The sequence below is a fragment of the Sebastes umbrosus genome, chromosome 8 (genome assembly GCF_015220745.1).
Source record: "Sebastes umbrosus isolate fSebUmb1 chromosome 8, fSebUmb1.pri, whole genome shotgun sequence".
NCBI classification, from domain to species: Eukaryota; Metazoa; Chordata; class Actinopteri; order Perciformes; family Sebastidae; genus Sebastes; species Sebastes umbrosus.
This window is the reverse complement of record NC_051276.1, coordinates 4,941,580-4,964,899: the sequence shown is the minus strand read 5'-3', so window position 1 is coordinate 4,964,899 and position 23,320 is coordinate 4,941,580. Positions and strand designations below refer to the sequence as shown.

Here is a 23,320-nt window from a genome sequence, read left to right as displayed (position 1 = left end):
TGCAGCAGGATAAAGAGACACATTCTGAATTTCTACAGTGAATAAAAGATACTAAATGGTAAATGGATTTGCATTTATATAGCGCTTTTTTAGTCTTCCGACCACTCAAAGCACTTTACGCTACATGTCAGCATTCACCCATTCACACACACATTCATACACTGATGGCAGAGGCTGCCATGCAAGGTGCCAACTTTGCCCCATCAGGATTTAATCTAAATACTCATTTACACCCACCGATGGCTCAGCCTTCGGGAGCAATTTAGGGTTAAGTGTCTTGCTCAAGACACATCGCATCGGCATGTGACCGGAGGAACCGGGTATGCTCTAACCTCTGAGCCATAGCCGCCCGCTACTAGGAGATATTGGGTTTGGGGATCCTCCCCCAAGAAAATGTGAAGGTTTTTTACTTAAAATTATGCAATTTTACATAATTTTTGACCATTATTATCACTAGTTAAATGATTATTTTATTATTTACACATCTCACAGCCATCATCTGAAATGTTTGCCCTAAAAGAGCAGAGAGAACCTGATATGGAGAAAGCAGAGAAGAGAACCGGCAGCTTGTGAGAAATAAACATCCGAAGTTAGACATAACTATAACACAAGTAAGATGGCCCACTTGGAGCACTGATTATCACGGTATCAATGATTGTGGGAAGTTGCAAGCTAACTAACTAGTTTACCTGAATAGCTGCAGGCTAGTATGGCTAGTTTGTGCTGAGGTATTATATGACAAGACTGCATTCTTTCAGCGAGTACAGTAGCAAGAGGATGCATAACTGAATCTCCAATCTGCCACTAGCTTCACATCATTCTCTGTTAAAAGTTAAGCCACAATTAATGGCCTTCGGGCTATCTGTAACTCAGTTTCCCTCACTTAAAAATATCCACCTCCAGACGACCGGCTTCAGTTGAACAATTTCACAAGCTAATGGCTTTCTGCAGGCATTTTCAAACCATTGTGGTTGGCTTAATCAAGGCTGCATGCACCACTGTGGAATGTGATTCTACTCTAAACAGAGACGGGGGTTTCTTTTGTTTCACAGTTTTCTCAAAAGACAATTGGTACGAATAACATCAATATTTTTTTCTCTTTGGAGAATCTATTATCAGCTATAGAGTCACAAGGTCAAGGAGTGCAGCGGGGGCAGGATGGTCATCATTAGGTGATGACATCAAGGCCGTGGCTTGTGGGTTGCATTACTGATCACAGTCTGCGTGTAATGAATCTGTAACAAATTCAAAGTAACCTGCTGAAATATGTAAGAAAACCTAAAACTGTGCACAGTCCAAAGAACAAACAAGCCAATCAGTTTCTCCTCCTTCCCCTCGTACCCCTTCGAACTTCTCAGCGAGCTCTGTTACTTTGTTTTGGCAGGAGATTGTTCTCTCTTTGCCAGGGCATTTTTTTCAATCACGCTTTCTTTATTTACATCCTGAGAGGCGGTAAGTTCTGATGAGGGTAGAATCATTTCTTCCAGCCTGAAATGAAAGCAGCGTTAGCCAAGGTCAGCCCTCTAGGATGAGTGCACAGAGTTCTAAGACCCGCTCCACTCTTCTTTTTTCGTATGACGCAAGCCTGCCTCTTTGTCTGGACTAATGATGATGGACTGCAATTTTCTTTTGGAATATACAATTAGCTGCTGCTCTCTCTGCAAACACAGCCTGCACACACAGGAGGACCATTTGCAGTACAACGTGTCTTAGCTCTGCTTTCAGACAAACAATTACCTGGAAATACGGGGCCGTCAGGGGATTCTGTCCTGTTGCAATAGGTTGCAACTTTTTTGGTTTTATTAGACTATATACTGAGGAGAGATAGGAGAGAAGAACAAAGAACAAGAAGAGAGAGAATGGATGACATGGAATATGAGTCATATGTAAACCTGAGGCACAACAATACTATGTTGTGCATAGTGGGGCTTCATTATGGCTCGGTAGGCTAGTAGTATACATACTGAAGATGCCTTCAGCCCCTCTAGCCTTTGAGCACAACTCTGAATCCATTTTCTAAAATTCAACAGTGGTTTCTTTTATAGGGTCAGTTCGACATTTTTGGAAATATGCTTATTTGTTTTCTTGCAGAGAGTCAGGTGAGGTGATTCACAAGCCAACTGCAGAGCATGGCAAGCAACCGCCACGACCGCTATGGTCACGTTTTTTTTTGTTTTTAGAATTCGCCAGTAGCGCGACGAGGTGCTGAGTGTCTATTCTGTGCTGAGCGCTGCACGACACGTTTAGTGTTTTTTTCTGGTCACCGAGAGACAAAAAATGTCAACTTTGGGAAAACACTGCGCTCGTCACTGTCGCTTTTCACCCAGCCATCCAATCACAATAGAGAAGGGGCGGTACAAATACCACGAAGACCAACCGTCACATCCTACATGTAGGCTGCAAGTGCTGAACAACAACAACAATGGACGGGACATTAATACACATAGACCAGCGGGTCCGTCCTCTCTCCCTACGTACTTCAGCCTTCCCTTACTCCCTTACCTTGTGCCAACATTTTTACTTCTGTGGACATTCTGTATCATAGCAACCAGACACAACCAAAGTGTCTCAGCTTGCCCTTTTGTGTTCTATTTAATTATTTTTAAAATCAACAATATACATAATAATAGACTAACAATAAAGTTTAATTATATAGCATTAACATCTGGATAAATGAAGTAATTTGTAAAAAAAAAACAATTGTCACTACAGGGGAATTTCCTTCACCGCGACAACCCTAATTCACATATTTTCCAAAATGTCAAACTAGTTCTTTAACCACCATGACCACAACCTTCCCCTAAGCTTAACCAAGTTGTTTTATGTGCCTAACTTTTAACAAAACCCTACTCTTAGAGGTGGCAAATCAGAAAATGGTCATGGGAATCATTTTATTAAAGTATTTTGTAATACAGTTTGTGTTTTCCAAGGCACTGACATGCTGACACTAGATCAGAAACACCGTATGGGTCCTTTTGGAAAGCCATGTCAAACAACATGATTTGTCATTTTGGTTGGAGGACTCGTTGGGAAATTAATCCACATGTACAGTAGTCTTACATAATTAATGCTTCCACTTACAGTTTAATTTTGACATTTAGCATTTCATTTACATAGTTGCCCAAAAAAATGAGGTTGCTCACTGCATCCACAGGTAACGTGCATCAACCCTGTCTCCTAAAAATGACGTTCCCATAAGGGCTGTCCTTGACCAAAGAAATTCTTATTCAACTAACACTCATATGATTTTTTCGACTACTCAATTATTTGATTTAAACAACAGATCTGTAAAACTGAGTTACACAAGAGATTCACTTTAAATCTTGTGTTTATCAGAGATGTGAATTACGAGAAATTTTGGCGAGGAAAAACTGGCATGGCCATATTCAAAGTGGTCCCTTGACCTCTGACCTCAAGATATGTGAATGAAAATGGGTTCTATGGGTACCCACGAGTCTCCCCTTTACAGACATGCCCACTTTATGATAATCATATGCAGTTTGGGGCAAGTCATAGTCAAGTCAGCACACTACACCGTAGTTCTCCTGCACGCTTGGCAGTTTTTTTTTTTCTTTGACACACTGACAGCTGTTGTTGCCTGTTGGGATAGAGTTTGCCATGTTATGATTTGAGCATATTTTTTATGCTAAATGCAGTACCTGTGAGGGTTTCTGGACAATATTTGTCATTGTTTTGTGTTGTTAATTGATTTCCAATAATAAATATATACATTTGCATAAAGAAAGCATATTTGCCCACTCCCATGTTGATAACAGTATTAAATACTTGACAAATCCCCCTTTAAGGTACATTTTGAACAGATAAATCATGTTGACTACGATTAACTACTATGGATAATCGTGCGATTAATCCCAATTAAATATTTTAATCGATTGACAGCCCTCGCATGTGACATTAAATGTTTAAAGTAATGTTAAAATAAGTCAATGTTGACCTTTCATATCATACGGGACATATAACAGCCTCCTTGGTGAAAATGGTGTATTTTTTTGACCAATCCATCCATCCATCCATCCATCCATCCATCCATCTATAAGAAACTTATTTGTGATATGTCAAAAACAACCATAATCTTGGAGAAAATACGTTTCCCTCTAAACATAATTGACAATGCAGATTCGTTGTATGGGAACGTAATTTTATGGAGACCTGTATACACTCAGGACGTATGAAATGACACCTTTATGCATGCACTGACGCACACGAGCAATGTCTGCTTATCCACTTGGTCATTCATATGTGACTGCAGTTCTTCTGTGTGAGTGTGCCGAGGCACTGACAGCTGAGGAAAGACCTTCATCAGTGTAGCTTTCCCCAGACAGCCAGCCAGCCCTTCAGTCAGTCAGCGAGCTAACCCTCACTCTGCATTCATTATTAATCACAGAATTACACTGGGGCGCTCTCCAAACGACGTGGGTTGAAGGGGGACAAGTCTTGATAGAATATGCAATTGTCTGCATAATGCGCAGCAGGTGAGGTATCAGGCGCTGATATGAGGCGCAAATATTGCATGAGGGCTCTGCAGTTATTCCTGTCAAATGACGACGTGGCATCAGGGGCAGCGGTGAAGATTGTCAACACAGAACCAAGAGCAGAGAGATTGTATCTGACTGGGTGCTGTGTAAATAACCCTGATTGGTTGTGGGTATTGGGAGTATGACATTCTATCAGCTTGAGGCAGGCCACTGATTTTTTTATATTTTCATTTACCCACGGAAATGCTTTGTTGAACATTCTTTACGACAGTGGCTTGTTATCCACATCTTACTCCTCAGAGCTGCCCGACAAAGGTCTCTGAAGCATTATGACCTCCAATACTTGAGCAATGTGTCAGCAGCTCTGTGTCAGATTTGGCCATTTACCAACACCTCTTTAGCCACAGGAACCCTCGACTGCCACCCACAATCATCACGGTCTCCCGCTATTGACCTCTGATCAGCTCCACGGGATCAGCTGGGAGGTTAAGTGCCATTAGCTGAGGGTTGGCTGGAGCATTATTCATTCATTTCTCATCATCTCTGACAATCTCACCACTCCCAAACCAGCTCGTCGTGCCACTGTCGCGTCAAACCAAAGGAAAAACTCACTTACAAGAGCATTGCGTCACATTAAGTAGAATAAAATGTGTATTAATCAAAGTGCCGCGGTGAGCTGTGACCGCGCGGCGAGATAATCCCCATTCAGGAGCGATGTAAGGACTCGTCCAGAGCCGGAGACAGAGAGAGACGAGGTGATAGCTAATGCGGCTGGGCTTAGCTTCACCTTTGATGTTTGTACCAGAAATCCAAGGTGCTCAGAGCCTATCTGTCCTTGAAGTGAACACAGCCTGGAATCCCCAGAGAGGGGGAGAGATATTCTAATCCCAGAGCCAGCTAAATCCTGGAGAGGAAAGTTGGCTTTGTATTGATTTTATTTTCTAACTCACTGTGGGTGTCTTCTGATCATAGTTAATGAAACATCGCAGGGCTTCACTACTCTGTGATGCATATTTGGCCTGAAGACAGAGCAGCATCTGGAGATGCTCATGTGGAGAGCTGACTGTAAATTAAAACTTAAAGCAGTGGTTCATGTTTCTGATTTTAAGCACAAATTCATGCAGTTTAAAATCAGTTGGCAATATTTGCTTCTTTAAAGGGACTCTTTGTAAGAATCAGAAATTGCTTGTTAACAGCGACTCCTGTGGCTGTTAAGTCAACGAAAGTCAGCGTCCTGTCGCGCTTGTGCTCGCTCTACATAGACATGAACGAGCATCGATCAAAACAGTGAGGCGACACACGTCAGATAAAACCACAATATCACTCTATATTTCAGCTGCTTAGCAGTAATGTTAGCTGACCAGACGAAGGTCTCTCCATGAATCAATGCCGATACTGTTTTCCTGCTTCAGCCTCCCGACCGCGGCCGGAGGGAACAGGGGAGACACCGGAGTTTTGGTCGGAGGCGATAACGTTTCTCGCTGCGGAGCCCCGTCACTTCACAAGACACGGGAAACCTCTGTTGGTCTGGAGGAGCTGCAGCAGTTATTTCTTCACAAACGTCCACTGTACATTCACTAGATATTCTCAGAGCTAAACTAACTCTTCTGCAGTGTGGAGTGTGCGTGCATGCACGTGAGAAGTGGCGCGAGCGAGAATGAGCGCGGTGTGTGAGTGAAAACATTTGAGGAGAGAAATAGGCATTACAGTAACAGAATATTGATTCATTGATCAGCGCTGCTCGTTTCACGAGTGATTGACAGCTGCTCAGAGACGGAAAGGCTTGAGCTCGGCTCTGATTGGTTGTTTTCCTCCGGTCTCTGAAATCTTGCAGATGCCATTAGAAGCACCGGAGGACACAGAGGCACATGATTGTTTTCAGATTACCTGTCTCATGCACTACTGTCAGGATATAGTGACCGTTTTATAAAAACAACTTTTTTTAATCATATTTGCTCCAATCCTACCTACTGCTGCTTTAAGTTTTCACAAGGATGTTGTCTTAGTAAAGGAAAAACTGTGATATAAATGTAAAAAATTATGATGTTAAAAATACAATAAATATTCACATTTCATCTACTCAAGTAACTTTTGCTCTTAAAAACATTCAATCAAGAATCCGTCTGAACCGCAGTTCCATCTGTGCACAACAACTCACAATTTGAAATGAACTGCTGTTGAACTCATTTTGGGAATTGTAGTTTTTTAAATAAATATTCCACCAGAGCGAAGTGCTTGAAGTATGAGGCAATTTTTAAGGAACCATTACATCCTATTAAACACCCATAGTCTCGAAATGAAAGTTGGGGAAGCGTGCATAAGGGCGCGTTTGATTTCATCATCAGTGACACCTTCAAGGGGTGCAGTCGATCCGGCGGTTTTGCTGCCAGGCTTTTGTTTCTTCAGTCATCAAAGGCGGCAGAGCCACTGGACAGGTTGGTGTGTATGGCAGAACGATTCATCCCATGGTATGAAGCATCAAAACCAATTTGCGCTGAAGTATTGGACACTGGTCTCTTTCGTCGTGTGTGCCTGTGATGTCTATATTTCTGAGGCGGTGCTGTGTGAATACTAAGGTCAGGCTGACATATTGGTTTGTTGAAAATATCGAGTAAGTGTTGCCTCATTATTAATAATCAAATATTGGCCAGACAAGAAGAATTGATAAGTAGACTTGTTCTTTATGTGAAGCTCCTAGCCTGAAATTATTCGTATTACTGCAGCAGCAGTAATAGCTGTTGTATCTCTTGTTGCATATAATTGCATATTTGTATAATTATCCTGGGTTTCCTTGGAGAATATTAATGTCTGGAGAAATATTGAGTGAATGTTTTTGGACATCAGCCAACACCACATGAAAATGCCTGTCTGGAAAATATGCATGTAGCAAGCCTAAGTTCCTTTACAGCGAAGGCTGTCCGGTTCATAAGGGGTCAGGAGTTCACAGATGTATTTTTGGGGCTTAATCTTTAACGTAATTAGTAAAATTTTGAAATCAATTCTGTAATGTAATTTGTAGCCAATGAAGGGTGGATGAATTAGGGGTGGTGTGATCACGTTTCCTTGAATCGTTAAGATCCTTGCTGCCACATTTTGGACCAACTAGAATCATGAGAGAACTTGAACATGACCAATCTAGAGTGAAGATACTAGCACCATATGATACTATAAAATCGAAGGAATCGATTGGTACCAACCATGTCATGCCAGTTTGCCACGAAGGAGGCTAAATAACGCTCCAAACTTATGCAAAATTTTAGCGAGGAAAAACTGTCATGGCCATTTTCAAATTGGGTCCCTTGACCTCTGACCTCAAGATATGTGAATTAAAAAGAAAATGGGTTCTCTGGGTACCCACGAGCTTCCCCTTTACAGACATGCCCACTTTATGATAATCACATGCAGTTTGGGGCAAGTCATAGTCAAGTCAGCACACTGACACACTGACAGATGTTGTTGCTGTTGGGCTGCAGTTTGCCATGTTATGATTTGAGCATATTTTTTATGCTAAATGCAGTACCTGTGAGGGTTTCTGGACAATATCTGTCATTGTTTTGTGATGTTAATTGATTTCCAATAATAAATATATACATACATTTGCATAAAGCAAGCATATTTGTCCACTCCCATGTTGATAAGAGTATTAAATATTTGACAAATTTCCCTTTAAGGTTCATTTTAATCGCGATTAAATATTGACTAGAAATGTACCTAGTACCAAAAGTGAGTCGGTCCAGAGTCGACATGCTTGTAATGCATTTAAACCAAAAGCAGTAGTGGACCTAAAACGGATCCGGGTGGTACACCACCAGTGATTGGCAGCAGAGGATGAAGCATTACCAACAGCTAATGAGAGGATGCTATGGTTGAGAGTAGAGCACCAGCAGCAGATTACAGTTGTGAACCCACTATACTATATAGCTGTGTTTGTATTACATAAGAGCCCTATATTAACAAAGCACTGTCAGCAGGTTGCCTGAATCCTTATGTCCTTGTTTTTCTTTCCACAGATCTCCCCTGGTGGACTGAACAAACGAGTTAACTCTAACAGAGCTACGCCTGTCCTCATTCTACTTGTGGTCTGACGGCACTCACCGACATCAAAGGTACACCCGCCTTTCTCTCTCCACCTCCGGCCTCCTTTAATCACTTTGTTCAGCTCATCATTGCAGTAATTACATTTCCTGACAGTTTTTTTTTTTTTTGATTTGCAAATCCAAGACTTCACTTTCTCTGTCATCTCTCCTCGAGGGAGCTTCTCCTCTTTACTTCACTTCACTTCACTTTGTCGCCGAGGTGCCTTGTATGATTTCAATACATTCAGGAGCTTTTTTTTTTCCTCCAGGAAATGTGCTCTGATTTTAATAATTCTCACAGTTGAATCAGCTCAGGTAGAGGTAAAGCGGCCTTAGTTCTCTTCACAGTTTTTAGTAGTGTGTTTTAGAGCTGAACAGGAGAGGACGTTTGTTCTGGTCCACTTTCTAAAGACAGACTCAACTGTGTAATTGTGTGTTTGAAGTCTCTCACCTGTTGAAGATACAACCTGAGTCCCATAATTCAATTTGGATGTGCTGCAAAAGAGTTGCTCTTTTTTTGCATACCTTTGCTTTACTTTAAACTTGGAGACACTCTTTTCTCTCTTTAAGAAGTAGAACAGAGAGTATGTTACAGTATATATAGAAATAGTGACTATTATATAATAATGTCTATCCAAGTTTTGCTTTTAGCATTTTCAAAGTCATCTCTTTGTTGCTTCTTTAATCATCTTCTCACAATCAAGAACCGACTTTTATCTCATAAATATCTAAATGCTACTTGACTTTCTTACTGTTGGCTGCTTATAACGTATGAACTGAAGCGTATTCTATAGTCCGTGATCAAGAAGTGGGGTAAAACCTTCGAATGTAATGCAATGTTAAAATTTCAAAAGGAAGAGAAGGCATTTAGAACAGACTGCTGTTTGCAGAAGCTTGGCACGTCCCATATAGTATTCTGTAGCATGTTTCTGTAATGGTGAAGTATATGAGTATCTATTAGTCTTAATGGACTGTTCCATCTCTTCAAAGAGACTAACAAAGACATGTATTTGCATGTAAAAGTATGTTATGTATGTAGTTGTGTGTATGTGTGTGTCTCCGTCAGTGTTTTCCGGACTGAAATCCTCCACACAGCGAGGCGGTTCAAAGAAAAAGGATGAAATAAAATACGGAGGGTAAACAACAGCTATATTTCTTTTGTAGCTGTGGAAGTGATCAGCTATGGACTCCACACACCACTCACTAAGCTTTGCTTATCCTGGCATCACTCAGCAATATACCCCTCTGGGAATTAACGCTCACTTTAATGTTCCTCAAAGCAACAACGGCTGGAATCCTAAATTGGAAGGGAGGTTCATTCCTGGTGACAGCGCACTTCTTTTATTATGTGTTGCATCCTATCAGTCCAGTAGGGCCGAGACGATACACTTATCTCCCGATTCGATACTATCCCGATATTTGGGTGCCGATTCGTATTTTGATCTTTAAGTATTGCGATTTGATATTACAATTTATTGCCTTATATGTTAACATTTTTGTACACTAGACCATGGGAAAAAGTCAAATCATGCACTTCTAGGGGACTTTTACTTTGGCGATATCTAAATTGATACAGTAAAAATGTTTGATTTTCAGCATGTACAGTATGTAGTCTGAGATGTCCTGAAGTCAAATATATCAGTCATTGTCAGGTATTATTTATTACATTTTTCCCAGCAACCCAAAAATCAAAGAATAAAGACATTTCCCTCACTAATTAGTGCTATGTTGTTTTGAATTGACACGTAATGTTTTATACTTCTGGTGAATATAATCCAGTCAATCTTATTTCTATATACAGTATGTATTTTGTATATAAAGTTCCCTTTGTTAAAACCTTATTTTGAAAACCGGACTTAGTCACACGTGTATACTTCCACTAACTTCGCCAAGTCCTTCTCTAGCTCTCCCGTCAACTCCGTTCTCTTTATACATCCATGGTCAGCTCCATCGGGGCCGTTTGAATGCATTTAACATAAATGTCAGTATATGGGTGCTCAACAGTTGTAGCGTTGGCTGACTTGACCACGGAGAAGCGAGCGACGTCTGACTTCACTGCACGTTACCGCAATACGTTTCCTGTCCATGACAGAGTTAGCATGCAGCATCAGCCATCATGTCTAGCTCTGCTTTTCCTCCTTTTCCCCTTACAGTCCAGTGCTGCTTAGAATATCAAGTATTTATTGGAAATGACAATCATTTTCCAGCAACCATTCATTACATGGTAGCCTGCCGAATATGATACGATGTTAGCTAATGCTCTCTGGTAAAGCTGCCATAAATTGTGCATCGTGTTTTATGGCATACAAACTGGCTTTCATGTTCTTGAGTAGCGCTTTTAAAGAGTCACAAAACTTCCAACTTGCTGTTTGTGAGCAGAAAATCCCAACACACCAGATTGTCACTATGATGAATCACTCAACTGTCAGTCACTCCCCATAAGAGCTTTGACGTATTCTCTTAAGAGCCTGAAATTACTGGCTCTGAAACGGCAGATTAAGGCAGAGCGACACCCCCTAATATCACCAATTTACCCTCTGACTGTGTGAATGTATTATCATCAACAGCCAACAAGGCGGCTAGATTGAAGACTGCTCCCACCACCGCTTCCACACACGCAGTAGGTAGAGGAGCAGGTGTTTTTAAGTACTCAACTGTGCCACTGAGAGCCGCATCCTCAGATGGGCATATGATGGGTTTAGACAAGGAATTAATTTGAGCTCCAATTACAGTCTCTGGAAAGGGGCAAATTGGCGGCGAGGGGGGAAGGAAGGACCCCTCCACCCACCTAGTCCCTAATCAGGTGAATGTTTCTAACTCAATATTGGGCACTGATGGTCACGCTCAATTATCTTCATCCTTTCCCTCCCAATCTGTTCCCCCATCCCCCTAATAACCCCGTACTCAAACCCCTCAAGACACGCGCCACACGGTGCTTCTGCTCTGGGCGGCCTCCTCAGTGGCTGTAGTCCTCCTTTGTCTCTGCTTTGATTCCTGATATAAGATAAAAGTCTAAGCAATAGTTTTCATTTTGGGAAATATGCTTATTGGCTCTCTTGTTGAGAGTTGGAGGAGAATGTCGATACCACTCTCATATATGAAGCTACAGTCAACAGCAGGGGAACGTATGAGGCTGAAGAGTTAATTGAAATTTTATCGAAGTTGCAATATGGCCTACTGCAATTTTCAAATCACAGGAGGCAAAATGTGTGCCAAAATACCAGTTTATATTAAATATTGTCGTGCTGCAGAGATGTCCTGACTTACACATCATATTCTACAGGCTTAAGAAAACGTCTTTGTTTGGTACAGAAAACCACACCATAATCATTTAAATGTGTTTTAATGAAAATGAGAATAATGATGTAAAAATGATAATTCCCTCTAATATCGCCAATCATATCGCAATTGCAATATCAGTCAAAATAATCGCAAGTAGGTATTTTTTCTTAGCATAAAGACTGGAAAAAGATAACTTGGCTCCATTCAAAGGTGACATAATCTACTCACCAGCACATGTGACGCACTAAACATGTTATGTCTTGTTTGATTGATCTGTAGTCACTGCGTGCTGCAAAGAAATAGTCTGGTGCATTGCCCCTCGTATAGCCATAAACGGTAATTTAATAAATGGCAAATTTTGTTACCTCCAGACAGACCTAGCCTAGCTGTTTAAGATAACCTAATTGACTGTTGACCATAGCTTTATATTTAGCGTACAGACATGACAGTGGTATCAATCTAACTCTTGGCAAATTATCTTATTTCCCAAAATGATTAACTATTTGCTTTATGATCTAATTATTGACATGTACAGTATGGCTTTCTTTGCAGAGTACCGCCTCATTTGACTCTCCTTAAACTCACAAGCGACCCATAGGCTGCAACGCATGAAGGGGAACTAACACCTCTTCCAAACATACAGCGAGCGAGCGAATTCTGGCGAATTAAGCGCGAAATATTGTCTAGATTTATTACGAGCGATGTCGCAGTGCAAGGAGGGGATGAGATTTGCTGTTGTTATTTGTCAAGTATTTAATACTCTATGCTCGCTTTATGCAAATGTATGTATATGTTTATTATTAGAAAAACAATGAGAAATATTGTCCAGAAACCCTCACAGGTACTGCATTTAGCATAAAACAATATGCTCAAATCATAACATGGCAAACTGTAGCCCAACAGGCAACAACAGCTGTGTCAGTGTGCTGACTTGACTATGACTTGCCCCAAAACTGCATGTGATTATCATAAAGTGGGCATGTCTGTAAAGGGGAGACTAGTGGGTACCCATAGAACCCATTTTCAGTCACATATCTTGAGGTCAGAGGTCAAGGGACCCTTTTTAAAATGGCCATGACAGTTTTTCCTTGCCAAAATTTTGTTTGCTACAAGCTAGTATGACATGGTTGGTACCAACAGATTCCTTAGACTTTATAGTTTCATATGATGCTAGTATCTTCACTCTAGCTTTAAAACTGAGCCCGCTACAACCTAAAAATTGCTAGTTGCGTTTACGCGTTAAAGAAATTAGTGGCATTAAAACGAATTTGTGTGAACAAAGTTATCGCGTTAACTTTGACAGCCCTAATATTCATTCATAACTACTGCAAGGCTGTAAGCCTGAACTGTGAGTACTGTGACTACTGAAAGGCAGCGAGAGGTAACAGCCATAAATCTGGTTGTATAATGTCAGTCGACTGCACACCACAGACTCATACCAACCGGCCCTGTTTGGGATGCTTTTCACCAGAGGGGCACCACAAGAGAGGCAAAAGATCAAATGTCGGTCATCCCATCTTGCTCTGGTCAGAGTGCTTGCATTCTGATCAAGGGAGAAAAGTTTCCATATACACAAAACAAGAATTTCATCTTGGCAACGGAGGAATCACCAAGATTTCAGTTCAGGATACTGTTCTCCCTCGCAGCCCTATTTTTGTGATTTAGTTGTGGTGTCATATAGTGAGACAACCAGACCTCTAGCTGCTGGCTCATTTAAAGCTGTTGTTGAGAATAACATCACTTAAATGTGTGCCAGTTTACTACAGAGAGGGATATGATGGCAGAGGAGCCTTGTCATTGGAAGATTTGTTTCAGGGGAGTCCAACGGACCTGGTGAATAAGGTGCCACGGATTTATTACTGGATTTTCCAGCAAGCCTTTGAAGTGAGCGAACGCTGCATCTCATCTGCCGATCCACGCTCAAAAATTGTGGCCGCGTGCGTGTGTGTGTGTGTGGATATATTTATTACTGGGCTATTTTTAGAGCTGAGGGTTTGTGCTGAAGTGCATAAAAGCCTTGCAAACAGCGCGACTGAAGCTGCTATAGTGAGGCGCAGCGTCGACTCCACACATGGAATATGAGCCTGTTTTTTTCCTTTTAATTAAAGATGTTTACGCGTTAAGAGTAGTCAAATCACTTCCCTTTGTGGAATTAATCAAACAGTTCCCTTTTCTTTTTTTTTTAAATCGCATCTCTTTGATTAGTGATCATCCCCTCCGCTCATAAACTTCCCTAATGTGGCATCCGCCAATGACTCTCCTGCCCTTGGAGTTCTGATATGTTTCCATCACATAAAGCCGAGACTAAGTAGGGCGTGTGTAATTGAGGATGGGGTTAAACGTGCAGACCTTGGCCGTGTTTTTATCCCTTCTGACGCAGGCCATTAGCAAACATCTGTTCAACTGAAAACAGGGCTGTCATGGTGGCAGAGGGGAATTCTTCAGATGCCCCTCCCTGTGCTATTTTAAGTAGGCCCAGAAGTTGCTGTTTAATGATAAGCTGTGGGGGCGTAGCTGACATGCCGGCCATATTATTCCCTTTACGACTCAGGAAGCAATATCTGCGTTGCCCCCCAACCCTCAGGGGGTGTGAATCATTAGACTCTGTCATCAAGTATGCCCAATCAGCATCTATTGCTGTCGGTTATCTCAAGTAGTGGATAGCTTTGAAAATAGACAAGCATGCTATTTTTGCAAGTATTCATTACCCAGTTTCCATTCTGAAGTTAACAGCTGATGACTGTAAACTCAGTCAGACATATTTTAAGGGGGAACAATGTTTCAAAATGGCAGATTCCTGATTTGAGAATGAAAAAAGCTGGCTATGTAATGAGAGATCATGTTCCCCCATACAGAGGTAATTTAACCAAAGGAACCTTTTCTTTCATTCACATGGAGTTTAACTTTGAAAACACAGACTCCTCGCTCAGCGTGCGTTGCTTTGCGAGGAAGAGTGAAGGAAGAGTCGTGTCAGTCGAGACTCCGCTCCAGATAAATAAATGATCAGCGCGCAACAAACATCAAAGAGGGATTGTGTGCTTCAAAGGGAATAAGGGCCTCACACTCGCCGGGTCCTGTAGTGAAGAATGAATCCTGCGTATGCACACACACACATAGACACACACAGACACACACACACTCTGTTTCTGTAATCCGACCTGTTTAAGATTCTAATGGTTGCATCTGCATTGATCATCCCCCTGCTGAGCCAAACCGCCCCTCCTCAATCTCTGTCTGTTTCAGTGGCAAGATCAGCTGGAAAATACCCAAAATGCTTTGATATAATGTGTCCCCTGACTCATATGTCATTCCTAGGTGTTTTTGTAAAGTACCTTCTCTTTTTAAAGAGGACCTATTATGCTTATTTTCAGGTGCATATACTTGTATTTTGGGTTTATACTAGAACATGATTTCATTCTTTAATGTCCAAAAAAACGTTTTACTTTCCTCGTACCGGCTGTGCTGCAGCACCTCTTTTCACCCTCTGTCTGAAACGCTCAGCATGTGAGTATCATAAAGTGGGCATGTCTGTAAAGGGGAGACTCGTGGGTACCCATAGAACCCATTTTCATTCACATATCTTGAGGTCAGAGGTCAAGGGACCCCTTTGAAAATGGCCAAAATTTAGCGTAGGTTTGGAGCGTTATTTAGCCTCCTTCCCGACAAGCTAGTATGATATGGCTGGCACCAATGGATTCTTTAGGTTTAGCTCATTTAGTTTCATATGATGCAAGTATATCTTCACACTAGCTTTAAAACTGAGCCTGCTACAGCCTCAGAAAGATTGATTGTTAAAATTAGTGGCATTAACATGAATCTGCGTTAACACCTTATTATCGCGTTAACTTTGACAGCCGTAAAAACTATATAACACACTAAAGGAAAGGGGAAAAAGCACAAAAGCATATATAGGTCCCCTCTGACCTAATAAAGCACTCACCTAACACTAATGTTTTAAAGCCCTAATTCCTACACACAATACTGTACCTGAGACATCTTGTACACAAGGATTCATCCTCTCCACATTGTTACTTTGTTGACCGGACTAAGTTGGCCCCGCGTTGTGATTTTTCTCTTGGCTGATTGCTTGACAAACGTGTATTTCAGCCTCTGATCGAGCAGTCCGGTCCAAGGCCAGAACATTATGTCTCTTCGGCATTTAAAAGGACACATCACTTGTGCTGTATCTGTGAAAAACGTTGTTTGTAAGGTAAAATGTTTCGTAAAATAGACCTGCCTGGGGCCCTGTGGCATTTATGAGCCCCCGCTCCTTTCCTCTCTGTGCAGTACGTATCATATCCTCTACATGCAAACAAAGATTTTTAAGAAACATAAAAGATACATAACTATATCAATATACAAACATACACAAGACAAAATAAACACCATTAAAAATTAAATAAATAAATAAATAATTAAAAACGCAGACGTAAATTAAATGCAAAATGTATTTTTTAATGTGCACCATATATGCACTGTTGGCATAATTTAATACAAAATTTTGCCATTAAACACAATCCAGAGTTTTGCAGAATCATCCAATTTCAGCGTTCTGTCTGGTGTTAGGTTTGCAGAATTATAGGTGATAATGCAGAACCCAGCAAAGGAGAGGGTCCTTAGTGGTGAATATTCTCAAACAAATATTCAACTCATGAAATTATTACTACTCAACTGACCAACCTGCTATCACACCGAAGTGCGTAATAGAGCCACCTGTCCACTAGAGGATAGTGTTTCAGTGTCATGTTTTGCTTCGCGGAGGTGTGAATATTACATGTGTGTATGAAGGTGCAGTACCAGCGGGGGGCAACAAAACCACTTAGTTAAGTTTAGGAAAAACGTCATGGTTGGGTTTGAAATAAGTACGTAAACTAAGTACAATACTTACAGAAAAAACGTAACATAAGTACAGAAAACACGTCACAAACGTCACAAACAAAAAACGTCTCAAACCCACCGGTCTCCCAGTTGAAAGTCCTGTTTGTTGGACCCGTCCACCTCTCCCTCCCACCCGCCATTTCTCACTTTTTATTCTACGTCACTAGCTCTGAGCGTAGCATATTTATGCAGATACATTTACATTACAATAAGTACAGACTACATGGCGTACAAATGACACGCCAAAAGCAAGAATGGCGTTTTCATTGCAGACGTTTGCTTTGTTACATTATCGTGTCATTCATATGCCTTTTCGTGCGACAGGGCTGCAGCTGACACCCAGTGAACTTTGGGATTTGGGGTCCATGGCCCTGGGGTAGCTGCCTTGATAATCCAGCCTGGAAGTAGACATGCACTTTGAGTATTTAGTAATCATGAAAACATCTAAAGAAATAGATCTAACTATGGTTGTTTATTTTGAAATGTACATAGATTCTATACTGTGCTAATTTCCAAAATACCTGTTTCATTAGACTAGGGTTTACCATAAAGTCAAATACAACCCAGTCAGAGGAAGCATATGTTGCTTGTTGCTTTTCATTTCTGTTTTAACCTCTGGCCTTTTCTCTCTTGTCTTCCCTTTGTTTTTCTTTCCCCCTCTCTCCCAGCTCTCCGTTCTTCATCCTTCTGCTTCTGTTAGAGAGGGGGATGTCTGTTTTCTAACACCTCTAAGCCTGCTTATCTTCTAGGTCTGTATTGCTGTGGCTTGGTATTTCCAACCCCATTTGTTATTGTGCCGTCAACCCCCTTGATATCTCGCCACCATCAGTTATGGATATCAGGGAGCGTGTGACAGTGATACGCATTGTGGCTTGCAACTTATCTAGAAATCATGATTGTTTATGATAGGCAGTGTGTGTGTGGTGGCAGGCCTCGGTGTCCGTATGGGTGGCTGTGTGGAAGCTTGCATGCGTTGGATTCGTGCCTGCAACAGTGCTTGTGTGTCAGATTGCGTTATGGCTGTGTGCATGACTATGTCCAATGACGGTGGCATTCCTCCACGCTGGCTGTGATTGTTCATTTGTAGAGGTGACATTACTCCTTCCCACCTTTTTTTGGATGTCCAAAAACAAGAGTCTTTGTTTTTGTGAGTGTGCTGTTTCATTCCCTTTGTTCTACTTGGAATTGGCGGATCGCTTCTTTCCATTTTGCTGCACTAATCTGTGAGCAAAACTGTATTGAATTGTACGAGTGGTGCCAGGGTTGTCTTAATTACAAGAAAGGCTCAAACTTCTGGAAGCAAAAAAAAACATAATTGGCACCCAGCAGAGCATCCTCATTAACGTCTTTGCTATGCTGGGCTCGGAGCATCAGAGGCTTCCCCGTGCAGTCAACCTTTGTGGGGAGAATTTGAGCTCGTCCCTTCAGGGTATTGGCTCAAGAAAGCACAGTCTAACTTAAACAGATTTGACTGTAACAGATAGACTCTCTGTACTGTGACCCTACCTCCCCAGTCATCCAGTCAACCATCCTAATTGTTCCATTTCAATGTTGGTCTGTTGTTCATTATTTAAAGCTTGCGCTGCACGCCGAATCATCAATGTCCCATCTTGGCCAATAAGTAAGTCTTGTATTTGACTTAGCGTCTGATGATGCCACTCCAGCCCAGCCTTGTTGGGTCAGGGTGTCTTTAATGACCTGGTGCCCCCTCCTCCCTTCTCTTCCCTCCCTTCCCACCACGGAAGATCTGTACAACCGCGACTCAACACTGGACATGGAGGACTATGACGTTCGCTCGGCCGCCAGCATCATGGCCTCAGTGAAAGAGCAGGAGGCGCGTTTCGAGCAGCTGACCCGAGCCCTCGAGGAGGAGCGTCGCAACGTCACGCTGCAGCTAGAGCGCGCCAACCTGCCTCCCAACACCCCTACCAGCCAACCGCTGGCATGGCAGCAGGTGGTGATGCAGGTAAATGATGCCAGCATGCTGGCCAACCACCCCCACCCCCCACGTCATTTGTAACCACCAACTTGCGCTACCACGTGTCTGCCTCTCTGCGTCACACTCCTGTCCCCTCCTTCCATCTGAGCAAGCTCATTCCACCGTCATGTTTGCTCTCAGTCATTGCTTTTCATCATTGGGGGGGGGGGACTCAACAATCTCTCTGTTCCATTTCTCTGTGATTTGTGACACTTGCTCCCTTTATCTGAACCCGCTGCCCTGGATGTTGTGCAATAACCTGCTCCGTGGTGACTCATCTTTAAAAGCGAGCTGATGAGATTCAACCTCTCATTCTGTCTTCCCTTCGCCTCCTCCTTCTACGCCACTGCTTGCCATTCAATCCCATCTCCTCTCGCCCACTGGTCTTTGATATTGTCTGGTGCTGCTGCTGATTGGATGTGGCCTTTTGCCCGGCTCTGGCCAGCGTCTTGGGGACATTAGAGTCCTGGCCAGGGCTCCTGACAACACTGGCTGACTCTGCAGGAGCAGGAAATGTAAGATGTAGAAATGAGACAGCTGTAATCCCCTAAAAAATGTCAGCAGTCACAACAGCCCATTGATTTACGCAGGAAAGAAAGAAACCCTCTCAGACTGTACACATGTTTTACTAACCTGAATTTGAAAGCACAATTTTGGCGATGCAGCACCTGTAGCACTTGGATACATCACCTTTAATCACGCTAAAGAAGGCAGTCTCATGTATTATTGATGTAGCTTGACTCGCAGAGACGGAACTGCTTTGCCTACATTTGCCTGCGGTTGTATTTGCCCACAGTCACATTTCGTTAACAGTCATGTCAGTGCTTATTTGTAAAGGGCTTGCCGCCAATTTGGCCTTGTGAAGGGATAATGAAGAGGATGCAGGGAAAGTATAGCAGGGCAAAGTAAACCGTCATCCCTTCGCCTGCTGCAGGGGTAATCTGCTTTTATACATGAATCCAGGGAGATACCTGAAGTAAACAAGTCACCATTGCACCATAATTTCAACTTCCCAGTACGCACACTTTGATAGCCCATATTTAAATCATTAAGTCCTAAAAGTAAAATGCATTAATAGCCAAATCCAGAGTTATTTCCCTTCTTCCGTTCATGTGAATGAGCCCGAGCGGCTGGGAGGCGGGGTTAAAGGAAACGCTGGTGCGCTTGCTCTATGGGCCCATTGATCTGGACAATTTTACACTCTGAAGTCAAACATTTTTTGCCTCATGCACCACTGAGCAACTTTCATGAACAGAGCCTGTCTTTATACATCAATGCCTACAATACGCATGTGTTTGAATGCGAGCTGTCCTAAGAAGTATTTCTACGTTACTTTTGACGATGATGTCTTGGAGTTCGGGAAGAACCTGTGCAGTTCTCAGCTGCTCCAACAGTAGAGGCAAACTTCAACTTCCCAACTTAGCTAGCTAATGTTAGTGGGCTAAGTGGGCTAAGACCATGGATGTATAAAGAGAAGTGGATACAGTGTTGTAGGCGGGCTCCCGTTCGTTCCTATGAGAGTTGCTCAGTGGCACATGAAGTCAAAATGACTCGAGTGCCGAGTAATAAAGTACACAGATCTTGCGACGATCTTCTACATCCATTGGGCCCATAGAGCAGGCGTGTTTCCTTCAACCCCGCCTCCCGGTCTGAGATCCAGTCTCGGGGATTAAACAACTTTTAGGACCTAATGATTTAAATAAGGGCTATTCAAGTGCTTGTACTGGAAAGTTGATTTACTTCAAAATAAAATATCCGCCAACATACAGATGTCTCTTTCCCAATATAAGTCTATGGGAAAAAATCTTTTTGGGCCTAATGGCATCACCTAGCCCCTCGCACTTCCTGGGTCTTGGCTCAGACACTGTCCAGGAGCCACAGAATAAATTAACGTGTGAAGTTATTGTGAAATGTAACGTTAGTTGCCCTAACCAGGGCAACCTAATGACCACAAAGTAAGCATCATTCGGCCAGCATTACAAACAGGACACGTAATGTTAAGCCTACGATGGTGTCCGGTTGCTCGTATAGTGACGGCAGCTGTTGAAGACATGAACAGAACATCCTCGTAAAAATCTTCAGTTTTACTTCAATCAATTTTACGTATATACCCATCTGTGTTAATATCTACGCCAACCATTTACGTAAGTTACTACGAGCAACCACGGACAATTTTGGCTGAAAGTTAACACGGTTAGCAGACACTGAGTCACTATGACTTGCCATCTAGATGCCGGCTAGATTGCAGAACACACAAAGCAGTCGCCAGATTCGTCTATATTTTTATGTGTGTGTGTGTGTGTTTAAGAGAGAGAGAGCGAGATACCCTCCCCTCATAAACTGGTCAGTGATTTAGTGGACAGTGCTTAACATGACAGGCAGTGAATTAACCTTCTCTCTCATGCTGTCACTCACAGATCAGACTCACTGATAACCCCCCCCCCCCACCCTGGCAGTTTGCACACTGGAGAGTAAATTGGGCATAACAGGGTACCGCTCACGTAACCATGTCCCATTTTACATCACTTTGAAATGTCATTCCGTCACCAATCATTAGACTGTCAGCTTTATCGTAAACACCTATAAATGCCAAAGCAAATTGGATGTTGGGGTGGTGGTGGGGGGGTTTGATCAGGGTCTGCTCTGGGGCAAAGCGCTTGGCTGCACGTGTGCTCAGTCTTGAGCCAGAAGGTGCCGTGTCGTGTGTTAAGTGTGTGTCTGTGTGTGCTGCATCGTGAGACCGACTCCATTCACATATAAAGAGGTTTGTTTGAGCGATGAGGAACGCATCAGGTTGTTCTCTTTCTCTCTATTTCCTTGCTTAGCTTCTGCCACACACTCACTCAAACACTCCCCAGGCTGCATGATGGATTAAAATGGATCATGGATCAGTAACTGAGGGCTCAGATTCACAACCCCAGGGCCAGACTCAACGAGGCCTGCCATTATTTAAAGTTGGGGTCAGAAAAGGAAAAAGTAGACCAAGTCTGAATGATGAAATCAGATTCAAATAGACGCCTTATGAGAGTTGATAAGCCACTGATCTAAATAGCTAAATAGCTCATTTCAGGACAGATTGGGTCCAAACATCAGCGGGCAGCTAACACTTTAATCTGCCTTCATCAATTAGATCAGTATTGTCAGGGTTTTAACACATGCGACCTAGAGAGAGCAGGCTCAGTGGGGAGCAAAGAAACATGAGAAAAACTATCTTCAGTTAACAGAGATTGGTGCGGATTACTTCACACACATCAGCACAGCACTGGCCACTTCAAACAGTGCTCTGAAACTCTCAACACTGTACTTGCTTTTTTCATCAAGCCTCTACCTTCAGTGTGTTGAGTTTAACAGTGCCGGCTCCTCCAGTGCAGCCTGGATGTGGAGTGAGGCATGGCCCTGGACTGCAGCCCAATGACTCCAATAAATCATACACTGATGGTTTGACAATGTTATACGGAAATATAGCAGTCATTTCCCCCTCAAATTTAAAGTCAAGGAGATTTGTAGCCTTTCGAGTTGTATTGAGTTTGGTGACAAATCTTCTGTCTAATGTTCATGTGAACATAAAAATGTTGCATAATAGGGAATAGTTTTTAGCCAATCTAGCGGCGTGGCCCTCGGGACGGCAATGTTGGTCGGCCCACCACTTTGGTCCCAACTGAAATATGAAAAACAATGACATCATATATTGGATGGACTGCCATTAAAGTTGGTACCCATATTCATGGTGCCCAGGGGATGTCAGCTATACTGACTTTGTTGATCCCCTGATTTTCCTCTAACACCACCACGAGGTTGACATTTTTGTTTTTTTCTGAAATATCTCGAGAAATATTGGATGGATTGCCTTGAGATTTCATTGTGCCCACGATTAATCGTAAGGATTTCATAATGATTTCATAAGGATTTTATATTATCAGGTCAAAATTTGGATTTGTCCAATAGTTATTACAAAATACCTACAAACGACATTCACATCAGCCTCATATGACGGCGTTTTAGGGCCATTGCAGGTAAAAAAAAAAATTATGGAGCCATGGAAGGGGGGTGATATTCAGAGAAAAAAAACTCAGAATTTCTGTGATTAAAGTGGAAAGTTTATGAGACAAAACTTGTAAATTTGCAAGATTATAAAGTCATAAATGCATGAGAAAAAACTCTCATATTCTGTGAGATTAAAGTGGCAAATGTACGAGGAAAAACTCTGATATTCTCTGAGACAAAACTTGCAAATTTGCAAGATTATAAAGTCATAAATTTACAAGAAAAAAATGCAAAACTTTAATTTATTCTCTGAATATTATCCCCCTTACCTGGCTCCGTAATTATTATTTTTTTTTACATACAATGACCCTAATATGCTGTCGTAGCCTCAGCTATACATTGTGTTTAGTGATAAGCAAATGTTAGTATGCTAACACATTATGTACCTATGATAGTATTGTCATTGTGGGCATTTTACCATGCTGAAGTTAGCATTTCGTTTAAAGCACCACTGTGCCTAGTAAGCACAGCCTCATAAAACTGCTACAGTGGCATTGCTGTAGGCTCTTGGTCTTGCTGAACCATAAAGAAAATTGAATACAAAGTTGAAGCTTTTCAAGAATTCC

At 42.1% G+C, this 23,320-nt stretch overlaps 1 protein-coding gene across 15 annotated transcripts in view; it reads left to right on the top strand.

Moving 5' to 3' along the window:
* Window positions 1–23,320, top strand: part of arvcfb (ARVCF delta catenin family member b) — a 302,038-nt gene that overhangs the window by 100,965 nt on the left and 177,753 nt on the right. For 12 of the 15 annotated variants that reach the window (XM_037778802.1, XM_037778805.1, XM_037778803.1 and 9 more), the window contains 3 exons: window positions 8,507–8,602; window positions 17,401–17,481; window positions 18,478–18,698. In XM_037778802.1, the coding sequence (XP_037634730.1) occupies window positions 18,507–18,698 (192 nt within the window). In that variant the 5' untranslated portion in view covers window positions 8,507–8,602; window positions 17,401–17,481; window positions 18,478–18,506. The remainder of the gene's footprint in view (window positions 1–8,506; window positions 8,603–17,400; window positions 17,482–18,477; window positions 18,699–23,320) is intronic. The other 3 variants (XM_037778816.1, XM_037778818.1, XM_037778804.1) reach the window with 2 other exon arrangements.